Source organism: Lepus europaeus, chromosome 9 (assembly GCF_033115175.1).
Source record: "Lepus europaeus isolate LE1 chromosome 9, mLepTim1.pri, whole genome shotgun sequence".
Classification (NCBI taxonomy): Eukaryota; Metazoa; Chordata; class Mammalia; order Lagomorpha; family Leporidae; genus Lepus; species Lepus europaeus.
Window position 1 is genome coordinate 21,374,853 of NC_084835.1, and position 24,833 is coordinate 21,399,685.

The window sequence follows — 24,833 nt, forward strand, 5'->3', positions numbered from 1 at the left end:
GAGAAAGAAAAAGAAAGTAACTTAGGTTTCTGCTGCTTATACTGACAAGGACTATGATAGTTAATAATCATTATAATAGCTAAATCCTCAGACGTTTCATTGAAAAAAATCACTACATTTGAATCCAGTGATAAGATAGTTGGACGTAGGGAGACTTCAAGATGTAGCACAGATTTCCGTATTTACTTAGAATTTTGGGTTACTTGCTAAATTTCTTCAAGGCTCACTTTTGTTCATCATTATGGGGTCTTGGAGAGGCATAGTTATTAGTAGTCACAGTAATAACCATTGCTATTGTACTTAGCTTGCTTTTAAATATGTAAGGTAATGATTTTGAAAATCATATATAAACTTTAAAACATAAGATGCAAGATGCCACAACAGACAGAGTAATAATACCTATTATCATGTTATTCTTTTCATTCTCCTGCCTGTTTCTTCTTGTTTTGTATCTGTTCCTTCAAATGCTTGCAGAAGTCAGTGTCCCCATCTTGGCTTGCACCCCACAGTTCTGTGTCTCCCCCGGTGTGGGTCATGCTGGCTCTGAACACTTTAGCTCCTTCCTCACAAGCATTTTCCAATACGCCTTTTGAAGTCTATGCCAAAGGACCTCCCAAACGCACAGACTGCTTATCACATCCTTGTCGGGTAAGTGACCAAGTAGCTGGTGTGATCACCAAAGGTGATTATGCTTAGCTCAGGTTTGTTTTGCTTTGTTTTTTTTCTGCCATCACAGGACAAGTGAGATGGATACGCCAATGGATGGGTTCAAGACTGTGGTCCAAGGCTTGGGGACCACAACCTACGACTATTACTTGGCACTGCCATGTGAAAAAGTCAGGATCAAAGATCTAGGGGCCAAGTTCCTGCCTCCACTCTATTCCCTGGTGTTCATCGTTGGCCTCTTGGGCAACATCATGGTGGTGGTGATCCTCACGAAATACAAGAGGCTCAGAATTATGACCAACATCTACCTGTTCAACTTGGCGATTTCGGACTTGCTCTTTCTCTTCACTCTTCCATTCTGGATTCACTACGTTAGGTGGAATGAGTGGGTGTTTGACAGCCACATGTGCAAGCTCCTCTCGGGACTGTATGCCCTGGGCATGTACAGCGAGATCTTCTTCATCATCCTGCTGACGATGGACAGGTACCTGGCCATCGTCCACGCCGTGTTTGCCCTTCGAGCCCGGACAGTCACCTTTGGCATTATCACCAGCATCATCACCTGGGCCCTTGCAGGGCTGGCGGCCCTCCCCGAGTTTATCTTCCATGAGTTCCAAAGGGAGCCCGAGGAGGCTGTGTGCAGCCCCGTGTACCCAGAGGATGAGGAAGACGGCTGGAAGCGTTTCCACGCCCTGAGGATGAATATCCTGGGCCTCGCTCTGCCTCTGCTCATCATGACCATCTGCTACTCCGGAATCATTAAAACGCTGCTCAGGTGCCCCAACAAAACAAAGTACAAGGCCATCCGGCTCATTTTTGTCATCATGGTGGTCTTTTTCATTTTCTGGGCACCCTACAACCTGGTTCTTTTTCTTTCTGCTTTTCAAGCGATCTTCCTGGAGAGCAGCTGTGAGAGCAGCAAGCAGTTGGATCTGGCCAGGCAGGTGACAGAGGTGATCACCCACACCCACTGCTGTGTCAACCCCATCATCTATGCCTTCGTAGGCGAGAAATTCCAGAAGTACCTGCACCACTTTTTCCACCGGCACGTGGCCATCTACCTGGGCAAATACATCCCGTTCCTTCCTAGCGAGAAACTGGAAAGAGCCAGTTCCATCTCCCCGTCCTCAGGGGACCCAGAGCTCTCTGTGGTGTTTTAGATCAGATGCAGAAAATTGCCTAAAGAAGACGAGCCGGACGGGTGAAGCAAACACGAGACATCCACCACGCTGAGCCCTAGACCAATCCTTGGAAGCTTGGGTGTGACTGAGGCTCTTGAAGTTGTAACAATGCACACACAGACCCCATGGGGTCAGTACACACGTGCACCCAAAGTCATTACCAATGGCAACCTTGGAAAGCAGAGCTTTGCTTGATTCTCTGAAGAGTTGCACGCATTTTAATGCACCTGCACGTTAGTTATTGTTTGCAGCTATAAACAGCTAAAGCTTTTTATATTTTACATCTCAACTTCAGCCAGCATCCTTTTTGGGGGAGGATGTGAGTAAATATGCTCAAGCAACACAGCAGCATGCCACACCCATTTTAAATAGTCTTAATTGTCGATGGATTTGCTGTGACGCAAAGCCCTCTGACAGGTGCCCACTGCCACTCCAGCGCCCCATGGCACAGGAGGTCAGAATCCCTGGTACACAAGTCCCCACGGAATGGGAAGGGGAAGTGTTGGGCCCACGAGAACCCCACAGCTCTGGTTCAGCGGCCCTCAAACGTGCCATCAAAAGCATCTGGAGGGTACAGGAGACACAGGTGGCCGGGCCCCATCCCAGTCTCTGACTCAGCGGATCTGAAATGAGACCCAGAAATTTGCAAAACTAGTAGGGTCCCAGGTGACACCAAGGCCACTTGTCATCCTAGGACCACAGTTGGAAAAACTGCTCTGGCTGAAAGGCTTCTGGCGAGCACAGAGTTCCCCTTAAAATGAAGGATTTCACAAGGTCAGAGAGAAAAATGCCAAAGGCCTGCTCGGTCTAGACTCTAAGGACACTCACCACCCTAGGCAGCTTATAAGTGATGCCAGTCCACGCAAAACCAACGGGAACTTCCTGCTCATCATTTGGTTCAGTGGAGCTTTCCTTTTTTCTTTTTAAAGATCTATTTTGTTTATTTGAAAGGCAGAGTTACAGAGATAGCTCTTCTGTCCTCTGGTTCACTCCCCAAATGTCCACAACGGCCAGAGCTGGGCTGATCTGAGGCCAGGAGTCAGGAGCTTCATCCGGGTCTCCCACATGGGTGCAGGGGGCCCAAAGACTTGGGCCATCTTCCACTGCTTTCCCAGGCACATTAGTAGGGCGCCGGATCAGAAAAGGAGCAGCTGGGACTCGAACCAGTGCCCATATGGGATGCCAGCACTGCAGGCGGCATCTTAACCTGTTATGCCACAGGGCCAGCCCCTCCGCGGAGCTTTTCTTGACAGCATGTGTCTAATCCCTGCACCAGAAGCTGTGGGAGACAGAAAGGGTGTGAGCTTCACCCTTAGCAGAAAAAGATGCAGCTTCTGATCTAAACACATCCCTGAGACTGTAACACTAGCCCAGGTGCTCCCCCCTTCTCCTGCTCCTTGTGTTCAGCCTCCTCTAAGCTTCTACTGAACTCCTGCCACTCAGTACATCACGCGTGAAAGTGTGATGCGAGCCCTGCCAGCCATTCAGCCAACAGCAGACAGGACACACAGACACTGTTTGAGGTTAAGTGAAGGATGCAAAACTCCTAAGACACACACAATGCCCGCCCCCATGGAGCTGTTAGGCTAGAAGAGACGCAGATAGCTTCAGCGCAAAGAGGTAAACGTTCAACGCCATGCCTGTGTCAGGAAGGCAAAACCATTTCCAGCTGGAACCCAAGGGAGAAAGACTTCCTGGCGGAAGTGGCTTGTGAGCAGGTATGTGAAGGAGGGGCAGCATTTACAAAAGAGAGGATTTGGGAAAAGTCACCTGAAGCCTTGGGGATGCTCAGTCCAAAGGATCGAGGCACACACACTTGTGGAGTGTGGGCAGGGCCAACAGGTAGGGATGGGGCACCCAGCTCTGGCGAAGGCTCTTTGGCTCTGTTGGGAAGGCAAGGGGAGCTGTTGAAGACTTTGAAAAAGCAAGGGAGTGACACAAACGTCATGGCGTATTAGGAAGACAGATCCGGGGACACACTCAGCATGGAGTGGAGGCCACGGAACCAGGCAGAGAAGTAAGGTAGGGGGTGCAAGCCTGCGTGGAGGCCAGAAAAGATCAGTGGAAAGATCAAAGGACCCCAGGAGAATTAGATCAGGAGACAGCAAGTAGGAAGTATCGAAGTGCTGGGCTGATGTGTGGCTGATCATACACATCCAATGGCAATGTGGAGCGCGTCATATGTTGGAAACCAACACACACACACTCATGCACACTTTTCTTTGGACTTAGATATCCAGCCCATCTCCTAAAGGACAGCAGGAAGGGTTGTAGGAAGGGACGTGGGTGGTAGAACCGGGGAAGGCAAATGACCTGTTGTGCCCTTGGGATTTTGTTATTGATTGGAAACTTAAAGAAAACGTTAGAAAGAGATCTCTGTCTGAAGGGCAAGGTTCCTTCTGACATGCGACATAGGCATGCATCCCACCAGCCACCAGGACATGGAGGCGTCTTGCCATGAATGAACTCTGCAAGCTGCCACAAAGCATTTGGCCCTTTCTTCGCCCATGTAATGAAGAGGTTGGATTCAAGCATCTCTAAGCCATCTGGTAGCCCCAGTGGATTCTGATACTGCTAAAACATCAGGATCTGGAGGCTCAGAATCTCCAAAAGGGATTGTAAAAGGCAAGCAGAAGAGGAGTGAGGGACAATCTCACGGCATGACCTCCCCTCGGCTGGGGGGTCTGGGGCATTTCCCATCATCCCTTGTTCATTCGTCTGGTGGTTTTTGCTCATTCATTCAACTGCTGAGCCCCTACGATGTTCTCAGCGGAGGCAGCCACAGTGGACACGCCATGGACCCTGCCCTCGGGAGCTCACCATCACACCGTTTCCCCTCTGCCAGAGCTCAACGTCAGGTCTTAGGATGGAATTGCCAGTGCTTCGATCCAACCCATATGAGAAGAATTCCCACATTAAGACTAGCACGTGTTCTTCACTTCCAATCAAACACTCAGAGAAGGGTGTGCGTGCCCTTGGCCGTCCACCCCATCGTCCTCAGCCTCTGATCCGTAGCCTTGACTTTCAGACCATCGTGTCCACCTGAAAACTCTACATGGGCAACACAAGATATGAACTCAAAGCACTCTAAGCCATGCAATAGCAACTTCAATTTGGCTGGGAAACTTGGAAATACTTCTCTGTTTTTGTGGTTCAGCTAAAATGTAAATAAAGCAATCATTTAAAAGCTATACATCATAGTTCTCTCTTGCTTTATGGAGTAACACCTGCTCTTAGGTAACCACAAGTGTAGGGTTCAGGTCCATGGACAGACCCCCCCCCCTTATCCATGGAAGCATTTAGAAGCTTTGAGACTCACACAAAACTTCCCATGCCCAACCAAAGCAGGAATTGTGCTTGTTCTAATTTGCCCCCTTCAATAGAACGATTCTCAGTGACAGAACATTCTGTGTCTGCGGTGTCCACTGTGGTCACCACGAGACACGTGCAGCTACTGAGCACTTGCAACGTGCCTTGTGTAACTGGGGAACTGAATTTTGAAAGCTTACCTCAATCTAAATCGCTTTGGGTTTTAATTTAAGTAGCCACCTGTGGCTAGCACTGGTCCCTTCAGATGAGCCTCTTCGCTGCTCTCCTACCCGAACAAGAAGCTTCCGGTAGATAACAAACACATGACTTAAACTCTATGCAACAAAGTCAGGAAAAGAGTGGTGAGATTAACGCAAAAATGAGTAAGACCTGTTCCTAGAAAACTCATTCTCTGTACATCAGAAGAGACTCAAATGACCCAATCGACCGTAAGATACAAGACTGGTGCCCCACAAGACCCTGCTGCAGGCGGTAGGGTAGACTCGTGGAAGAAAGGGACCCGGAGATGGTGGCATCTGCTGAGGTGGGGGCCCCCAGGTGCAGACTTGGAGAGCAGAGAGTTTATTTGGAAAGCCCAGGAAACGCCAACAAATCAAAACAGAGAGGTGGAGATGCTAACACAGGGTAGGTTATCAAACCAGCTGCATCAGGGCTGCGCGGAGTGAAAGCTGCTGTGGCACACACTTTTTTCCCAGTGATTCCATTCAAGGGATAAGGGGGTGAGGTGCTTACACGCCACTCCCGTCAGCACTGCTGAGGGCTCCCGGGGGGAGTTCCAGCACCTCCAGCTCCCCTGGCTCAGGCAGACAGGCCTTCCCAGCCGTGGGGGAGCTCCTTGGACAGGGAGATGCAGATGCTGGATGTTGGAAGCCAGCTGGGCATACCCGGTGGAGACTGGCCAAGCATTTGCTATCTATTTGAATTGGATCTGTGAACTTTTTTTTTCATTTAGCAGAGGGTGGAAGTGAGTGTGGATTTCAGGCAGATGGATCAGTTTGTTGGAAGCAAACAGTGGCTCAAAAGTCCACTGCAGCCCTGAGATGAGGGCATCCCTTACTGGCCGCTCAGCTTCCAATCCATGAATTTGCAGGACTGGCATGTAGCACTTACACAGGTATTACAGATACAGACCCTGGTGGAGAAATAGTAGAAAGAAAGGAAGTTGTATTAGGGCTGGTGTTGTGGTGCGATAGATTAAGCTGCCACTTTGGCCACACGCGTACCATATCAGAGCGCCTGCTTTGAGTCCTGGCTACTGTGCTTTCTCTCCAACTTCCTGCTAATGCACCTGGGAAGGCAGCAGATGATGGCCCAGCTACTTGGATCCCGGCCACCCATGTAGGAGGCCAGGATGGGGTTCCTGGCTTCTAGTTTTAACAAATCTTTTAAAAAAGAAAGCAACGATATTAAGGATACATAGAGCTATAAGAATAGGTATGGATATGAGTGTGTATGGACTTGGATATAAAAATGCCTAAAGTGTCTTTAAAAATCCTACTTCCTTGATTTTGCCTATGTCAAGGCTAACCTTTCCTAACGGAGCAAGAGCTAATGCGCTGGCCGCTGCCCGGCACCCATCAGAAGAAAGACTTCTTCTTGAGATCTAGACTTTACTGGACTGAAGGAAGCCTCCAAGTTTCCAGCAGGGACAAGAATCTTTCCGCTCCCGGGTGAGGTGTTGGTCAGCTCTGTCCCAAGCCCTTCCTGTCTTGCCAACACCAACTGCCATTACAGCTGCAGTGGGAGGAATGGACACCAGGGGGCGCTAGACAACACCAAAGTAGCAGCTAGCCCTGTGCACGCTGAAGGCGGCAGTGTGCCTACATGCTGCCGGGAGGGGAGGGGGCGGGATTTCCATCAAAGAGAGAAACTCAGGAATGCCTCAATTTGATCTTACACAACTATGCTGCAAAATTCTAGGGCACGCCATTGGCATCCCCAGGAATTGGGTAATACTGTGACACAGGACAGAACATAGGAAACACAGGTTCACTTTGTTGCTAATTCCTAGCTCCTTGTGCTGTGGGCTTTGGTGAAGCTGTTTATAGCTCAAGGCCTGCAAATTCTGCTACCCTTCCCTTAAAGCATCATTCCAATTTTATTCCAGAGGGCCCACCCAATGTGACGGGCATGCTGCAAACAGGCGTCAACATAAAGGACAAAAAAGAAAAGGGGACCTGCACCTGTGAGGCACACCCTCACTCAGCCTACTGCTGCTTGGGGGGTAGAAACAGACTAGACTTGTTAATGCATATGGGAGACCTGTAAAAAAATAGTTATCTGAAAGGCAGAGTAAGAGCGGGGTGGACAGAGAGAGCTTCCATCCACTAGTTCACTTCCCAAATGGCTGCAGCAGCAAGGGCTGGACAAGGCTGGAGCCAGGAGCTCGGCACTCCATCTGGATCTCCCACGTGGGTGGCAGGGGCATAAGCACTTGGCCCATCCTCTGCTGCCTTCCCAGGCGCATGAGCAGGGCACTGGATCAGAAGCAAAGCATCAGACACTCAGACTGTTGCTCTGATAAGGGAGCCCACATTGCAAGGGCAGCTTAGCCCACTGACCACAACACTTGCCCCAATACGGGGACCTTTGAACCCACAGAGTCCCCCATACTCCCAAAGATGGCCTGATCCATATCCTGCAGTCTGCACTCAGAACAGCAAATTCCCTGCCCAGGGCTAGTGAGCGTGGATGGACAGACTTGGTCCTCATCCTACCTTGTCAAGATGCTGGTCCTCCCTTGAGCCCTAGGTGGTCATGTTTACTGAGCACACAGTTTCTCTCACCTTGTGCCCCTTCAGACCCGGGACTGCCACAGAAACTAGATTTGTCTTGAGTGGCATTGAGAGAACGTGGCCTCTCTCCAAACTCTCAGATGTGAGTCATTTCATAAAACCAGGGCCCGACCACACACGTTTGAAGAAGCGCTCTACAACACTGCAAGACAGCGAATGTGCCCCTTTGCCTTGCCCAAACTGTCCCGCTTCAAATTTTGCTGGACTAACAGGCACTGGGCGGGGGGGGGAAATACCCAAACTTTTAAAATTATCACCGGATGCCAGTTGTAAGTAGCAGTAATTCCAAAAGACCAAGGTATCATCGTGGTCAGCCTCAGCGTAGGGACTCACGAGGGCCAGGACGTGGAGTCTGGTTGTGACCTTATATCATAGACTGAATGTGGCCCTGAACCCACCTCGTGATTTTTGCATCAGCCCCAGTGCAGGGTTGGAATGAGTGCACTCAGCCAAGGGTGAGGTTGCCACACTGGCTTATCGACAGCGGAAAACACTTACTGTAAGAGCAAGGCCCAAGTGGAAGCCACTGAAGGCCAAAGCAGATGATCACAAACGAGATGGTTGACAGGTATTAGCATCTCATCACAGATAAGAAAGAAGCAGGTGTTTTGATTCTTATCACACCTCCTCCCAATTCTCCAGTGTGGCTGGTAAGAAATGAACAAAACAGCATCAACAACTGATGGGTCTTGGGGAAGAGCAGTGGAACCCCAACTAAATCAACTGACGATTTCAACTGTGCGTGCTCTTCTGTGTCTGGTTCCCTACCTAAGGCCAAGCATTACCATCCCAGTATTTGGCATGTGGACTTGGATCAAGAAGAGCGATTGGCAGACTTCTTCTTAAAGGGCTGGATAGTAAACATTTTAGACTTTCAAGCTAGGTGGTCTTTGTGACATTTATTCAAGATTACAGATGTAGCAAGAAAGCAGCCAGTCAATAGTATGTCAAAGAACGGATGTGAGTGTGCCCCAGTAAAACCACTTACAAAAATAGGTACCCGAGGGCCTGCAGTTTGTTGATCTCTGATCAGGAAAAAAGATTTTTCTTGCTTTTGGTACAGAGAGGACACCTGACACAGCAGTGTGTTTCCAGCTGTCGGCAGAGTATATTTTGTTGTCTTGCCTTGGGTTATGCTACTTGTAGGTGATGTGCTTCATTTTAATCTGCAAAGACCTCAAGAGCTTACCAACCAGTGAGACATGTGTTGATCCACACTGTTGACCTAGAGAGCAGAAATACAAAAGCCTACATGTCCTGATACAACATAGGGCTGACAGGAAGTGGCAGGTGAACCTGGAGAGATGAAGAATCCCACTTGGAGAAGATTGTGGGGGCCAGTGACTAGGGCAATGTCAAGCGAAGGTCAAGTTCCGCACTGTGCTGGTTATCTACGGATGCATAGCAAATTCCCTCCTGACTCACTGGGTTCAAACAGTAGTGCTCATTTATTGTTTCCATCTCAGGAATGCAGACAGTCCACTCCATCGTGTCCAGGGACCTGGACAGAAGACTCAGAGACTAAGGACTCATTCACTCCTGCAGGCTTAGAGTCTAACAGGAACTGCTGGCCACAGCGCCCCCATGAGGCCTGGGCTTCCTCCTAACACGGTATCTGATTGCAAGGACAAGTCGAGGGTGTCAGGGGGAAGCTGTGTTCTCTTACACTCAGGCCTCATTAGTGATATAGCATCACCTCCTCCAGTCCATACTCTAGGAGAGAATAATTAGGCTATGGGAGGAGGTATAAAGAATGTGTACAAAGATCTTTAAACAGCCATGTACACCTAATGCCCCACCAATAAAGGAATTTCAGTATCTGTGGGGTCTTCTGGATACACTGGAATAGAACACAGTGTGTTTGTTTGGCCCACCCACTTACCAGGAAACCCCTAGAGTTTCCACTCTGGGGCTCCAGAGAAAGAAGATTCTAAAAGCAACCAACAGTGTAATCTAGTGGCTCCATCACTTACACTTTCTGATTTACCAAATGGAACACTGCTGGCAACGCCCAGATCATATCAGGGCACCAGGTAGGGGCCTCCAGCCAGCACTGAGCAGACCGTGGTAGAAGATTCTAGGATAGTGGAGTAAGGCCATGCCCCCCTCAGCGTGGAAGAATTCCTGGCTTGTTGCTGGACTCCAGGGGAGATGGACTATGGGACGCCAGGCTTCCATGACACTCAAGTAGTATATTATGAGCCATCTTAATCTGACCTACTTTTACCATAAAGTTGAGAGACCCAATAACACCACCTTACCGGGAGGAAGTGGTACATATGAGTCTAATCCCTAGGGGTTCTGAAGCCACCAGGAGCAGGTTATTGATTTCTATACCACCCCTAAACCCAACAACCTTCCACCCTCCTCCTTTGGCTGGGGCCTCTAACCTCACAAGAACTTTGCTATGATTCTCTGACTCAGGGTGGGGACACCCAGGCCTGGCTCACAGGCAGAGGGCTCTGCACTTTTTTTTTTTTTTTTTAAGATTTTAACTTATTTATTTGACTGGCAGAATTACAGACAGTGAGAGTGAGAGACAGAGAGAAAGGTCTTCCTTCCATTGGTTCACTCCCTAAATGGCCGATGGAACTGCGCCAATCTAAAGCCAGGAGCCAGGAGCCAGGTGCTTCTCCCTATTGTCCCACGTAGGTGCAGGGGCTCAAGCACCCGGACCATCCTTCACCACTTTCCCAGGCCACAGCAGAGAGCTGGACTGGAAGAGGAGCAACCAGGACTAGAACCAGTGCCCATATGGGATGCCGGCACCACAGGCAGAGGATTAACCTGGTGCGCCATGACATTGGCCCCTGCACTTTGCTTCTACCAGCTGAGGTATGTTGAGTCAGTCATGGGCACTCTCAGGTTTAGCCCAAAAGGATGGTGGAGAAGATTCCCCCAGGTGGCTGAATTCCATGGGTTTATCATAATGTCCACTTGGCCAGAAAGAAAAGAACACCAAGGTTCAAGAATCTACACATATTTCTAGAAAATGCTTATGATGTGGTTGGATGGCCAGGGAGACAGAAGGGGAAAAAGTTGAAACTTGTTGTCAAGAGGACTGGGAGTAGCACATCAACAGACCTCTTGGAATGAGCCCCCTGGCCTAAAAATAATGATATCGTATATAAATGCTCACCAAAAGGCGCCCTGTGTGGGAAGAGACTCTGAAAACACAGCGTGCTGGGTTGCCCTGCCTGTGACCGTCAGGTGTTTTGCCACGGGCTCAGGAACAACATCAACATCAGAGAGGGAGACCAAGCGTGCACCTCCTCTCGTTGAGGCTGTGTTGGTTTCTGTTACGGCCATATTCTAATTTTCCTCCAACAGCAATCAACCTGAACCCCCAGTGTGGCTCCAGGCTTCCAGCAGACCAGTTAGCTTCCGGTTGCGCCCAGGCTGTGTCAACTTATTTGCATCAAAAGAAGGGAAGTGGATTTACCCTTGGTGGACTAAATACTCTGGGACTGACTGCTTCCCCTTGCTCATTAAGTCTCTGCTAACACCAGTTATCCACACATCTCCTGAAGGCCTTATGTAGCCATGGTATCCCACCCACCGCCAAGGAGAAAACAATGGGCTGGGGCCCAGCGGAGCCTGTCGGTCTCACACTCAGCCGTCATTCAGCGTCAGCTGCACTTGTAGCATGGCAGCAAGGCCCACTGAAGAGTTGAGGAACAAAGAGGAATTAGCCCAGTAGAATCCTGAAGAGTTGGAGGCACCAACTCAAGCTAGCGTTGAGGCTTCAGGCTGCAAACAGGACAGTTAGTTACAAGGTGATAGAAGGGGGAAAAAGAAAAAACAGAAACACAGAAATGAAAACTATAGCTGAGATTCAAATCTTAGCAGAAGGTTTGCGATATAAAGTTCAGTAGAAAAACTCGAAGGAATAGCACAGTAATAATAATTACTATTATTTTTCAAGGGACTTGTCTAAGAATACACAAACACACTTAAATCTCCTAACAACCTTCCAAAGTATAAATTATTATTATTTTTATTTCTTTTTGCTGTTAGGGAAACTGAGGTGCAGGGTTTGGGAAGCTTTCAAAGGCCTTGGGCAGCCAGGATTTGGAACCAGCATCTTTCTCCCAATCCCCTCCCTTAACTATCATGCAGTATGAACCCTTAGAGGAATGGCCAGTAGGGGAGGAAGAGGTGGGTCCACCTGCAGGTGGGGAAGATGGGTGGCGCCCGTCTTCTCACTATGGGGGTTCAAGAAAAAGAAAAAAGTGTTGCAAAGCACAGTCTCACAAGACAGCGGGAGAAATCAGGCAGAGTTCCCCGCACAGAAGGACACAGGTCTCTGAAATGAAGGGGGCACCAAGGGTCCTGCACTGCAAACAGGCACGGACCCTCCTCACAGCACGTGATCATGACCTTGTAGAGAGGCAGGACGAAGAAGTATGCTGAGGGCTTCCAAGGAGGAAACCCAAAAAAGAGGAGGAGCAGAGATGGACTTGAGGACATCAGATTCGCATCACATTGGCTAATGAAAGACGGTGGGGCAGCAGGTGCACAGGTTTGAGAAAATGTTGTGTCCAACCCAGAAATCTGCACAGGGTCAATGGATTGCATCGGCCCTGAGGGTAGAACACGGGAAGTTTTTAAGTGTGTAAGGACTTTAAGGTGTGCCTCCAATTGGCGCTTTTTCAGCAGGAGACAAAAGACGTGTATTAACAAACTGGGGGGGGGGGGAGGCTAAACAGATGTGGGGGGAGGGCAGGGAGTCTCGGGATCTTGGAAACAGGTGCAGCACGAGAGAGCAGCCCAGGGCCTGGCAGGACATCCAAAACAGCCAGGCCAAGCTGATTCAAGAGTGAATGTGGCATGTGTGGGTTCTGAGCATTCTGAAAAATGATGTTGGTTCCAAGACGGATCTAGTGGAAAACTGGTTTTAGGTATCAAAAAAAAAAAAAAAAAAAAAAAGCAGCTAAGCAAATCGAAAAAATTTAAAAGAAACTACTATCAATTCTAGGAACACAAAAAATATTAGCTCAGTGGTGAAAAATACCTAAGCAATTATAACAGTGTGAACCTTAATTAGTGGTTTAACCAACAGCTGTTAAGTAACCATAGCGAGAGGATGTAGGGAGGGGAAGGAAGTGTGACGAGTCAAATCTTCATCTACAAGAACAGGGACTCAATAACTAGTGTCTAAAACCGGTTTATACCAGGCAGCAGTATTAACACGCTATTTAACAACATGGGCAAAACATTAGAAGGAACCAATAAAAACCAACATGGCTGGCGCCGTGGCTCAACAGGCTAATCCTCTGCCTTGCGGCGCCGGCACCCCAGGTTCTAGTCCTGGTCAGGGCACCGATCCTGTCCTGGTTGCCCCTCTTCCAGGCCAGCTCTCTGCTGTGGCCCGGGAGTACAGTGGAGGATGGCCCAAGTGCTTGGGCCCTGCACCCCATGGGAGACCAGGATAAACACCTGGCTCCTGGCTTCGGATCAGCGTGGTGCACCGGCCCTAGTGGCCACTTGGGGGGTGAACCAGCAGCAAAAGGAAGACCTTTCTCTCTGTCTCTCTCACTGTCCACTCTGTCAAAAAACAAAAAACAAAAAACAAAAAAAAAACCAACATGGTCATCCAGAGGAGGCAGGAGAAGTTATTGCTGAATTATTAGCTGTACATTCTTAAAATTTTTATTAAAAAGTGACTTTTAAAACTCTGATGTTATAATGAAATAAGAGCAAAAAGGAATTAAGAGTATGATCAAACTATAAACAGATTCCTTTACTACATTATACAAGGCCCTGACAATTGAAAAAGATGAACAAAAAGGTGGCCCCACACTTCTTTAGCAACCAAAACAAAGAGCCAACACTGCCACCACAGTGCCTAGCGTGTTCTTGGTTAGAACACTGTTCCATTAGAACCTATAGAAGCTATAACCAACCACACATTTGGAGTAAACACAGAATGGCACACCACAGATAAGACCAAAACCAATCTTCGCCATCATAAAGAAAATGGGCAGCACTTGAAGCAGTCTGAAATTTTCCATTAGAATGTGATTACAATACGATTGTGTTATATCTTTCAAAATTTCTATCAGTTTCTAGAACCAATCACTTCTGTGCGCCACCAGTGGTCATTGGTTCCTGTGGTCACATTTACGACAGCAAATCGTCACCAGGTTCCAGCAGAGCTGCAGGAAGAACAAGGCTTGGTGCTGGCCGTGCCAGCGCAGTGGGCGCTCCTGGTGATGCCGTCACTGAAATGCTAAGCGTTCCTTTCATTACTCTCGCAGTGATCAACTAAGGTAACAGCTTGCTCCCTCTGACTCCTAGAGTTAAAGACATCGTCACTGGTACAAGTTCACTGTGCATATTTGAAAAAGCTTTGTGAGTATTCTCAGAGGCTATTTGGAGACCCCTTAGGTACAACTTCCAATCCTCAAGGGCTGCTCCGTTAGGGGCTCCACCCAGCCTGCTGCAGGTGCAGCCCAATGGTACCCGGCATGGGCCCACACAACACTGCTTGTCACCGGCCCCAGGACACTCAGCACCCACACACGTGCAAACTGGAAGCACAGCGCAGGGGCTTGAGGTCCAGTGGGGACAGAGTTAAGGGAGAAATCCTACAGTTTGAACATGATTTAGCTCCCTAAATCAGATATTTAAACCCCAAAGTTGTAAATCAATGGTTCTAAAAGGGCAAAGATGTAAGCCAGTTATGGTGTCTGGCACGTGGTTAGACTGGATTCGGTTGTAGGGTGAGACCTCTGTGATGGAACCATGGTGGCTGTGTAAGGAGAGACCACACAGACACAGACAATGAGGGTGCTCCCATGGTGCTTGCTTGCTGGCTCACCAGGAGAACCTTCCTCTGCCTGTATCTACCACTGTTGCCCCTCGGCTACCCCAGTGGCTGAATCAACCATTTCCACCTGATCTCGGACTCTGCCCCTCCCAAATGGTGAGTCAAAACAAATCTCTGTCTCTCTTAAGTAGCCTGTTTCAGGCATTTAGATACAGTGACAAAAAGCTGGTGGATAGGGGCTGGCGCTGTGGCATAGCTAGTAAAGCCGCCACCTGCAGTGCTGGCATCCCATATCGGTGCCAGTTCAAGTCCCAGCTGCTCCACTTCTGATCCAGCTCTCTGCTAGGGCCTGAGATAGCAGAAGATGGCCCAAGTCCTTGGGTCCCTGCACCAGTGTGTGAGACCCAGAAGAAGCTTCTGGCTCCTGACTTCAGATCAGCACAGCTCAGCTCTGGCCATTGCAGCCATCTGGGGAGTGAACCAGCTGATAGAACACCTCTCTCTCTCTCTCCCTCTCTCTCTCTCTCTCTCTCTCTCTGTGTGTGTGTGTGTGTGTGTGTCTATACCTCTCTCTGTAACTCTTTCAAATAAATTAAAAATAAATCTTAGAAAAAGTTGATGGCTAGGCCTGCTGTCTCCCTGAGGGCCAGTCCCGGGAGGCATCTCTTAGCTCTCCAGGCAGTCCTAAGAGAGCTTGCAAATAGCGCGCATGCTCCGTCATGGCCACACGTGTCCTTGATCTGTGTCTCTCCTTCCTGGCCTCACTCCCTCAACCCTCACCTCTGCTGCCTGAGGTCACAGGCCCTGGTGAAGCACTGACACAGAGGCCTTGATCTTGGGCTTTGGCTTCTAGGGTACCCGTCAAGACATGGGCTGATGACGAGGGCCTTCAACTTCATTTTTCTCCTAACGCCCGGGATCCTATACAAGCACCTGAGAAAACTTGGTTGCAAGCCCCTGATCCCTGACACGTGCCGCGAGGTGATGGACATTCAGTATGTTTTTTAAGGGTCTCAGATTCCAGCTGCATCTCCTTCTTCACTACACACACACTTCTGGAGGTGGGAGGATCTTAATAGCAGCGCTGAGACAGAAATACTGGTGCTGTCAAGAATTCTCCAGCAGCTGCCGGGAACCAAGCTATTTTCCCACAAGCAGCTACGGCTTGTGTGCAAGTTCTCTGGGGTCAGTGCCGCGTGGGAGAGGAAGAGACGCCCTCTGGCGACCGGAGTGCTTGCGAGGACTCTGGCTGGTTCTAGAGACTGAATACAAAAGCTGACTAACGATGGAAAAACATACGTTTCTGCTCAAGTTTCCTGTCCTTGGGGATCTTCCCGAGAGACTGAAATCTGAAGAAGTGACCGAAGCACGATGCTATCACACCTGTTAGGCAAAGAACAATAACTTGTGAAGGAGAATGACAGAATAGATGGGTCTTTGGGCTGTCACTAAGAGATGTTAGGGGCAGGGGACAGGCAGAGCTGGTGGGGATCAGGGTCCCTGTACTGAGTGTGTGTTTGGGTTCACTGCAGCCTTGGCCGTCTGGGTTATTTGCTGTCCTAGGGGTGGGAAGGACGTGTCTCCCAGGACCTCCTCAGCTTGCCGTGTGCTGGAAAGCCAGAAAGACCCCTTCTGGATTCCAGTTGCTCGTGAGATTTCAGCCTGAGATGATCGATACACCCCTTTGGCCTTAACTCCTTCAAGTCATCTGTCAAGTTCATTATCATGTTTTCTTTTGATCCAACAACTTCTTCAATCCATCAAGGATGTGATGCCTTTTGCTTGATCATCTTGGATAAATGTGAGTCAGGCAGTCCCAACATCTTGTATGCATCGTGCAGTTTATCTTTGGCTAGAAACCAAGTGATACCAATGCCGTTTACCTTTAAGACCAGCGACGCCGCTACACTCAGCCTGGTTGGGGCCCTTTCTGAAAACATGACCAACAGGTGCCGTGATCCCTAAATAACTCATCGTGCCCCCTGTGTTTTCCAGCATCAATAACAAGTACCCAATATTTTCCTGGGTTGGTTTTGCACCTTAGTAAGTACTTCTTATTTTAGATTCACTGTGCAGTTTTTTAGACAGAACCCATACATCCTTTAAAAGCAAGGAAAACCAAAGCACAGTTCGACGCTCTTCTCCTGCACCATTGAGATGCGTGATTGTTTCTGAGCTGTCTAAGCATCAGATGCGTCAGATGCAAAACCAGCCCACGTGGTGCTGTGTGCAGCAGAATGTACATCAGATTTGTTCTAGGAGGATCTTTGGATCAAGAATTCACAGCCTGGACAATCTCAAGCTCTTCAGATTCTGAGAAGGAGTAGCAACCTCTTGCAGCCATCTTGCAATGCTTTGAATGAAAGTGTTTATTTCCATTCTAGCCCCTGCTCTCAATCTTCCTTTGAAATTAACGGTTGTGTTTGCAAACCTCTCTTGTGAAGTAGCATGTTGCTAAGTTTGATTGGTGAGATAAAATAGGCTTCTGAGGTTCCCCTTCCCCCTAACACTTTCTTCTTTATACCTTGGGCGTTTTTCTAAATCGTATGGGTCAAAGATAGTTTATCAGGGATAGTTTGGTGTTTTTTTGTTTGTTTGTTTTTTTGACAGGCAGAGTTAGACAGAGAGAGAGACAGAGAGAAAGGTCTTACTTCTGTTGGTTCACCCCCCAAACGGCTGCCACGGCCGGTGTGCTGCGCTGATCCGAAGCCAGGAGCCAGGTGCTTCCTCCTTGTCTCCCATAGGGATACAGGGCCCAAGCACTTGGGCCATCCTCCACTGCCTTCCCCGGGCCACAGCAGAGAGCTGGACTGGAAGAGGGGCAACCGGGAAAGAATCCAGCACCCCGACTGGGATTAGAACCCGGGGTGCCAGTGCCGCAGGTGGAAGATTAGCCTAGTGAGCTTGATAGGCACCGGCCTATCAAGGATGTTTTTATACATTCTTCCAGAGACTGTTCGGGAAATTTTGAGGTAGAATCTTGCTATTGTACTTTTAATTCATTGTCATGGGACAGGAAAAATTCTCAAACAGAAAATTTTCTGGAAGGAAAACTTAAGTAAAACAGATTGATTTCAGCAAGTTAAAATTTTTGAAATGAATATGAACTCTAAATCTTAAAGTTCACTTTGTTTAATTTGTGGATAATTCTAGCATACCAAGCAGCTCGACAAGATCAAAATTATGATGGCATTTAATCTTTATAATGAATCCTCTCTATTCTGCTTTTCAATGCCTCTCACGTATTTATAAACACCTCTTCACCCAAGGCTGGCACAATGCGCCCTCACAGCACCTAAGTAACACTCTCTTTTAATGCTTGTTTTAACCGCCAGTTTATTTTTTCTGCTTATTTTACCATATGAAAAATCATACTTTTGGCATAAAATTGAATTTTATCATAGTTGTTACAGCATTTTACTCTGGCGATTTTCAATGTACATTTACATTTCAATTGGTTGATGGGAGTTCTGTTTCGAATTTTTTTATTTTTAAGCATTTTCTTGAAATATGGTATGTATACCAAAACATAAACCCAAGTACACAGATGAGTGAGCCTTTTGTCCTCTGATCACAGCGCCCAAATGAGGAACAAAGCATTGCCAGTGCCCCAGGAGTCCGCTCCATCCACTCCACCCCATTCCTTTCTTTTTAATGTGGGAAAGAAGAGTGCACTATCAGTTACATGCTATGATGCAGGGAAGCAATGTTGACGACTACACTAAATGATAGATGGCCATGCAACTTTTATGCTCTATGTATCAACGACCACAAGTAATAAAAAGTGTGGACTTTGTCTTTTTTGGATCTGGCTTATTTCACTTAGAACAGCAATCTTCAGTTGTATCCATATTTTTGCAAACGTCAGGATTTCATTCTTTTTTGTGGCTGAGTAACATTAAGGAGATTTTTCTACTCCCAGTTACACGCAGGTGCTAGGTCCTCCTTGGAACTGCCCTTCGGTCACTGCCCATAAGCATGAACTTGGGTGAGGTAATGGCTGGGATGACTGCAGCCCACATGGTCACACCACGCTAGACACACAGCACTCAGGGACACCCCCAAAATGACACTGATGTAGGTGTCTGGCTTTTTGGTGTTCAATGGCCAAGTCAACATGGAAGCCAAAATTAGATTCTTTGGGGGCCGGTGTTGTGGCACAAAGGGTAAAGCTGCCACCTGGGATGCCAGCATCCCATATGGATGCTGGTTCGAGTCCCAGCTGTTCCACTTTTGATCCAACTCCCTGTTAGTGTGCCTGGGAAAGCAGTGCAAGTCCCAGTGCTTGGGCCCCTGCACCCACATGGGAGACCTGGAAGATGCTCCTGGCTCCTGGCTTCCCTCTAGTCCAGCTCCAGTCATTGCAGCCATCTGGGGAGTAAACTAGCGGATGGAACATCTCTCTCTGTAACTCTGCCTTTAAATAAATAGAAAAGTTTTTTAAAAAATTAGATTCTTTGAACTTTATTTTTAGCTACCTCATCTTACCTCAGCCCCATCTTCAAATGGCTCCGGATCTCCATAAATCTATTTTCAAACGGGGGATTTGTCAAAGATCTGGGTGCTGTTTTGCCACTTGTGAGTCATAAAGAACCAAAGCAGGAGAAAAGAGAGCCACATCTGTGCGGCCAGGGCAAGAGCAGCGGACGTGCCAGGAAGTCCTCCGAGCACCCCGCGGCACCGTGTGATGCTCTGTTTCTGACTGTGCTCAAAGGCCAACGCTTTTTAAAGCTGGGTGAACGGTTAGCTAAGTTGCCAGCTGAGTCAAGATCTTGAAGGCTGAGGGCTCTGAGCCCCAGGTCCCCGAGGGGGAGGTGGGTGGAGAGAGGAAGGGGCTGGTGATCCATCTCCTATTTTTGCCTAATGATCCACCCCGAACATTCTTTCGTGCTTAACATCGCTAACTCCACCAGTCTGAGGTTTTCGTGCCCGTGGAGGATGCTTCCACAAGAGGATCAACAAAGGTCTCCTTCGTTAGAAGCTGCAAATGCTACCTACTCCTATTGTTTCCCCCACACAGAGAATTGGCAAAAAATACATATGTCTCTGTGTGTGTATATATATATATATATATATATGTATATAAATGACACACACATTCTAGAAGAGTATATGCAATATACATTCTAGAAGAGGAACTATGAGTGGTGAAACCAAGTAGATATTTTATGGGTTTCCTTGTAAAAGTATACCCCAAAGTAGGTGGTAACAAAAACGACTTTATAGTACGATATGGATCCTCTCTGAACGTCTCAGTTGACTGAGAATTGACCACACTGGGCAACCCAGACTCCAGTCAGGGAGACAGTGGCCCCAAGGAAGGGGAGCAGCCAGCAAGCAGCGGAGGAGGGCCGTCAGCTGCGGAAGTAAGCCTCACTGTTGATCCCCAGGGCCGCTTCTCCTTCTCCTTCTCTAGTCGCTGTGAGTGAGTCTTGTCAGTGGGGTTAAATTTAACATTTGATTCCCAGGCTGCTGCTGGCCCACGTGGACTCACACTGACAATCCAGTGGAAACTGACATCACTGGGAGAGCGTGCACTTGTGTGGCTGTGCCCAGGAACTCATTTCAGGTAATGAGGGCCACGCCCTTGGCACCCACTCAGCCACCTGTCCATGAAGCTGCCCCTAGCTTCAACATCTGGCGAGAAACTCTTTTATAGAAAAAAAAAATCCCAGAAGCATGTCTTATAAAAGGTTAATAATAGCTACTGATTACTTATACTTCCTATTTTTTTCTTTTAGGACGGCTTTCAGAATAGAAAAATCCTATGTGTATTATATAGCAAGAGATGCCTTAGTATACAAAGATGCACAAAAATCAGAGTTGCCATCTTCCCCTACTCATACAGAAAGAACTGCAAGTGCACCCACATACACAGGAGGACGTTTTCTATTTATCTTTTTATCTTTGCCAATGTTTCATTTTATCCTAAATTACGGGCATTCCTCCACTTGATGGACAGATGTGTACCTCTCCTTCTTTCTTCCTAATTTTGTGTATAAAAATACATTCATGTGTGAGATTTTGCTCTTATGGAATCATATTGCACCTGTACATGTAGGGACGTTCTTTCTTTTTAGTGTGGTTTTTTGCTTCTTTCTCTTTTTCCCTCCCAACCTCCCCACAGCTCCTCCTCCCTCTTCTGTCTCCCACCACCACTAGGTTTCACAAATGACTCATGTTCTCTGCTAACACACCCATGTCCACGTGGAGAGGGAGTTTGGGGCCATTGTTGATGACATATAGCATACACTTCTTTATCTCTTGCTTTTTGATTTTTTTAAAGACTTTGTGGAAATTCTTCCAAATCACCTGCTCTTGGTCTGTTTCCTTCTTTCTCGCATCATCCTAACATTCCAGGTGTGAACGAGCCATAACTCATCAGCTATTTCTGGTATTGCATTTATCACTATACAAGGTTTCTGCCCTCATTGAACATCCTGAAGCATCAGCCGCCAGTGCCTTTACCCTGATGGCATAGACTCCACGGAGGGGAACTGGCGAGTCACAAGCTCTGTGTTTGAAACGGGAAAACTCTGTCAGGATGCTTTCTGAGATCATGACGGCAGTTCACTTTTCCACGGGCGGGGCACGAGGGAACCTCTCACTTCTCCCTGCACCAACCCACCGAGCTCACGTTCCCACTCTCCGAATGTGGGTAGCGTGATGGCAGGAATTGCTCCACTCCCGGGGCCGCTCTGGGTTTGAGAACGCTCATAGGCTTGTTAGCCGTTTTCATTTGTTTCCTGTGAACTGCACGACCATTGGGGATGAGAAAGGAGGCATCTCATGGACATGGAAGAGGTGAGCGGATGCTGGGTGGGTTCTACATGCAGCCCCACGGCACCTCCAGGAAGATCTCCAGGAAATCCTCCCAATGGAACGTTGAAATGACCACACGAACCCAGTAAGAAATGGAAAATATGAATAGGCCAACTGACACAGAAAAATTGGAAAGGTAAACGAGTATCTGCTTTTTGGAAAGGTACTGATACCAGCTAAAATCTACCTACATTTTAAAAACAAATAATTTTGTTACATTTAAATTATTCCAGCTCATAAAAAATAATGGGAAACTTCCTATTTAATTTTGTAAGCCCAGTGTATTTAAAGATAGGATGCAAAAATGTATCTATAATGCACAGGCATTGTGCTGCAGCAGGTTAGGCCACTGCTCCGGACACCTGCATCCCATCTCCGAGTGCTCAGGACTGAGGTTCGCCTCTACTTCTGACCCAGCTGCGTGCGAATGGGCACCCAAGGAAAGGTGCAGGGGGACCTCAGTATGACCTGCGTAGGAGACCCAGCTGGAGTTCCCGCCTCCTATTTACACCCTGCCCCGCCCTGACTGTTGAGGACATTTGGAGAACGAAGCAAATGGAAGATCTCTCTCTCTCTCTCTGCCTTTGAAATAAATAAAGATGACTTTTAAAAAGTGACACACAAACTCACACACACAAACATGCAGAACAACCCACCAGGCAACTATATATCAATGTCACTTACAAAGCCAGTAAGTGATAGACAAAACCTTGATGAATGAAATCCAACAAATCGAAAGGAAAACACACCATGGTCAAGGGATGGATGTTACCAAGCATGAAAGCATGGTTTAAGTTATGAACTCTGGTGTTTGAAGTCATTAGATCTACAAATTAAGGAAGAAAAATTCAAACTATCACACTGATGCTGAAAAGTATTCAAGTCAAAACAGCAATTAGTCCCAACAATAACTCTAAATAAAAGAGGGGAAAATTGTGGAACTATTTGTGATAAAGTCTATTACCAAAAAAAAAAAAATCACCCCAAAAGATGAACTATTAAGACTAAGCCCACTAAGTTTAAAAGCCATCCGTAGATGCTTGCCATCACCATTATAATTTGATGTTCTCTTAGAGGAGCTAACAAATGCACCAATCTCAAAATTGGTGACAGCTGGCATGCCCCTGTGCTCCAAGTGCCTCTCTAGGGAAACAAAATCCTCTGGAACACACTAGAATCAGTGTTTTCTTTCCATTAGTAATAGCTGACACAGCACCCCAGAGGCTACGAAGGAAAAGACAAACATCTTTGACAGCATCAACTCTTCAGCTCTGTTGTAGAACCAAACAGCCCACACAGCAACAAAGATGATGAATAAAGTATTTATGTCTTTAAAATACAGAATTCGTACACATTTGCAGGAAAAAGACAACGCAATAGAAACCTACTGAAAGTCACACCTTGCTGAGATAAGGAGCTCGATTTCGCACCGCAGAGGGCAGGTTTCCCCTCACGTTGGCTGTCCGCGGGACCAGGCTGTGCTAGATTAACCATCCGATGGCACCCCTGTTTTCAGCACACTTTAAAAAATAATAACATGAAGGGGGAAGCACATGCACTCCCTTCCAAACCCCCTCGCCATCTGTGATGGCTACAGTCCATCTTACACCTTGGCCAGCCGTCATGGTCTCTGCTGTGGCGGAAAGAGAAACTCTGGTGGTGGCCCTTACGTCTCCGGGCCAGTACTCGGGGACCTTGGCTAGACGGCGTCTCCTACGGATCCTGGCTCAGCCCTGCGGAGCCCTAACACTGATCCTGCCTACCTCTCTCCTAGCCCTGGATGGCCCCAGCCGTCTTTCTTTCTTTTTTTTTTTTTTTAATTTTTTGACAGGCAGAGTGGACAGTGAGAGAGAGAGACAGAGAGAAAGGTCTTCCTTTGCCGTTGGTTCACCCCCCAATGGCCGCCGCAGCCAGCACGCTGTGGCCAGTGCACCGTGCTCATCCGAAGGCAGGAGCCAGGTGCTTCTCCTGGTCTTCCACGCGGGTGCAGGGCCCAGGCACTTGGGCCATCCTCCACTGCACTCCCTGGCCACAGCAGAGAGCTGGACTGGAAGAGGGGCAACTGGGACAGAATCCGGCGACCCAACCGGGACTAGAACCTGGGGTGCCAGCGCTGCAAGGCGGAGGATTAGCCTGTTGAGCCACGGCACCGGCCCCCAGCCGTCTTTCAACACCCACCCTGCCGTGAGGCCCCAGCACAGAGCATCTGGGTTTAAATACAGATGTAGATGGGTGTCTGGACTTTGGCCACCAGGTCCCAGCCACAGGCCTGAGCTATGTGGGTAGAAACAGGCACGTGGGGCAGGACACCTGCTGCTCAGACTGAGCGCATCTCCTTCAAGAGTGCTTCTGCCGTCCAGCCACTCCCCCCACCCCTGCCCGCTTCTTCCCACTGTCCATCCACCCATGCCTGTCGGGTATGGTGGCCCAGTGACCTGGGGAAAGGGAATGGTGATGAAATAATCAAGGGTCCACGAGCCTCCCAGCTCTGATTCGGCCCCACCTGACCTGGGCAGGGTCCGTGACCGAGAATCACCGCCTTCCGCCCTGAGGTCAGGTGGGCCCTTGGCAGGAAGCCCAGGCCCCTGGTGGCCGCTGCTGAGAGCTGCTGCCTCTGCCCCAGAGAGGGCCTCTGTGACAGGGGCAGGTGGGGAGGCTCCCCGGGGAGCTGACGAAGCACCCATGGCACAGCCCGGGCGTGCGTGGGCTTGGAGTGGGGGCAGGGGAGAACTCAAGCCACAGCAGAAATGAGTCACTCGGGCTGTTCGAGCCCTGCACCCAGGAAATTGCCCCAGGAGCTCAAGCTCAGAGGTCGTTACTTTCACTCCACCTACAGACGCCAAGAAGGGGGAGGGGAGGCTGCCAGGACTGAGCACAGGCGGGGGTGTTTCCTTCTAATGGCCCGTGATGCCAGCTCCGATCCACTGCACGCTGAAAGACCAGAGTGAGAGCACCCCATGGTGCCCGGAAGACGCTTAGAAGCAGGGTCCAAGAGCCCAGTCTCAAGTGAAGCATTGTGGGACGTGCAGGGGACAGGGAAGACCTGGTCGTCCATGTCCCCATCCCCCGTCCCCATGGAAACCATGAGACAATGGTGCTGACCCATCTGACCTGGAGCCATGGTAGTCAAAGTGAGATCTGTGGTCTGGCCTGGGAGCTCATGAGAAAGGCCCCACTCCAGACCCCCCGAATCAGTCCCTGTCTTCATAGCGAAATCCCCAGAAGTCTGAGAAGTGTGGACTGAGACAAGACAGCAGACTGGGAGGA

The 24,833-nt window shown here is 48.6% G+C and overlaps 1 protein-coding gene across 1 annotated transcript; it reads left to right on the plus strand.

Moving 5' to 3' along the window:
- Positions 1–746: 746 nt before the first annotated feature.
- CCR3 (C-C motif chemokine receptor 3) lies at positions 747–1,826 on the plus strand. The gene has a single exon (XM_062200141.1). The coding sequence runs from the start codon at positions 747–749 to the stop codon at positions 1,824–1,826; it is 1,080 nt and encodes a 359-aa protein (XP_062056125.1).
- The last annotated feature ends 23,007 nt before the right edge of the window (positions 1,827–24,833 follow it).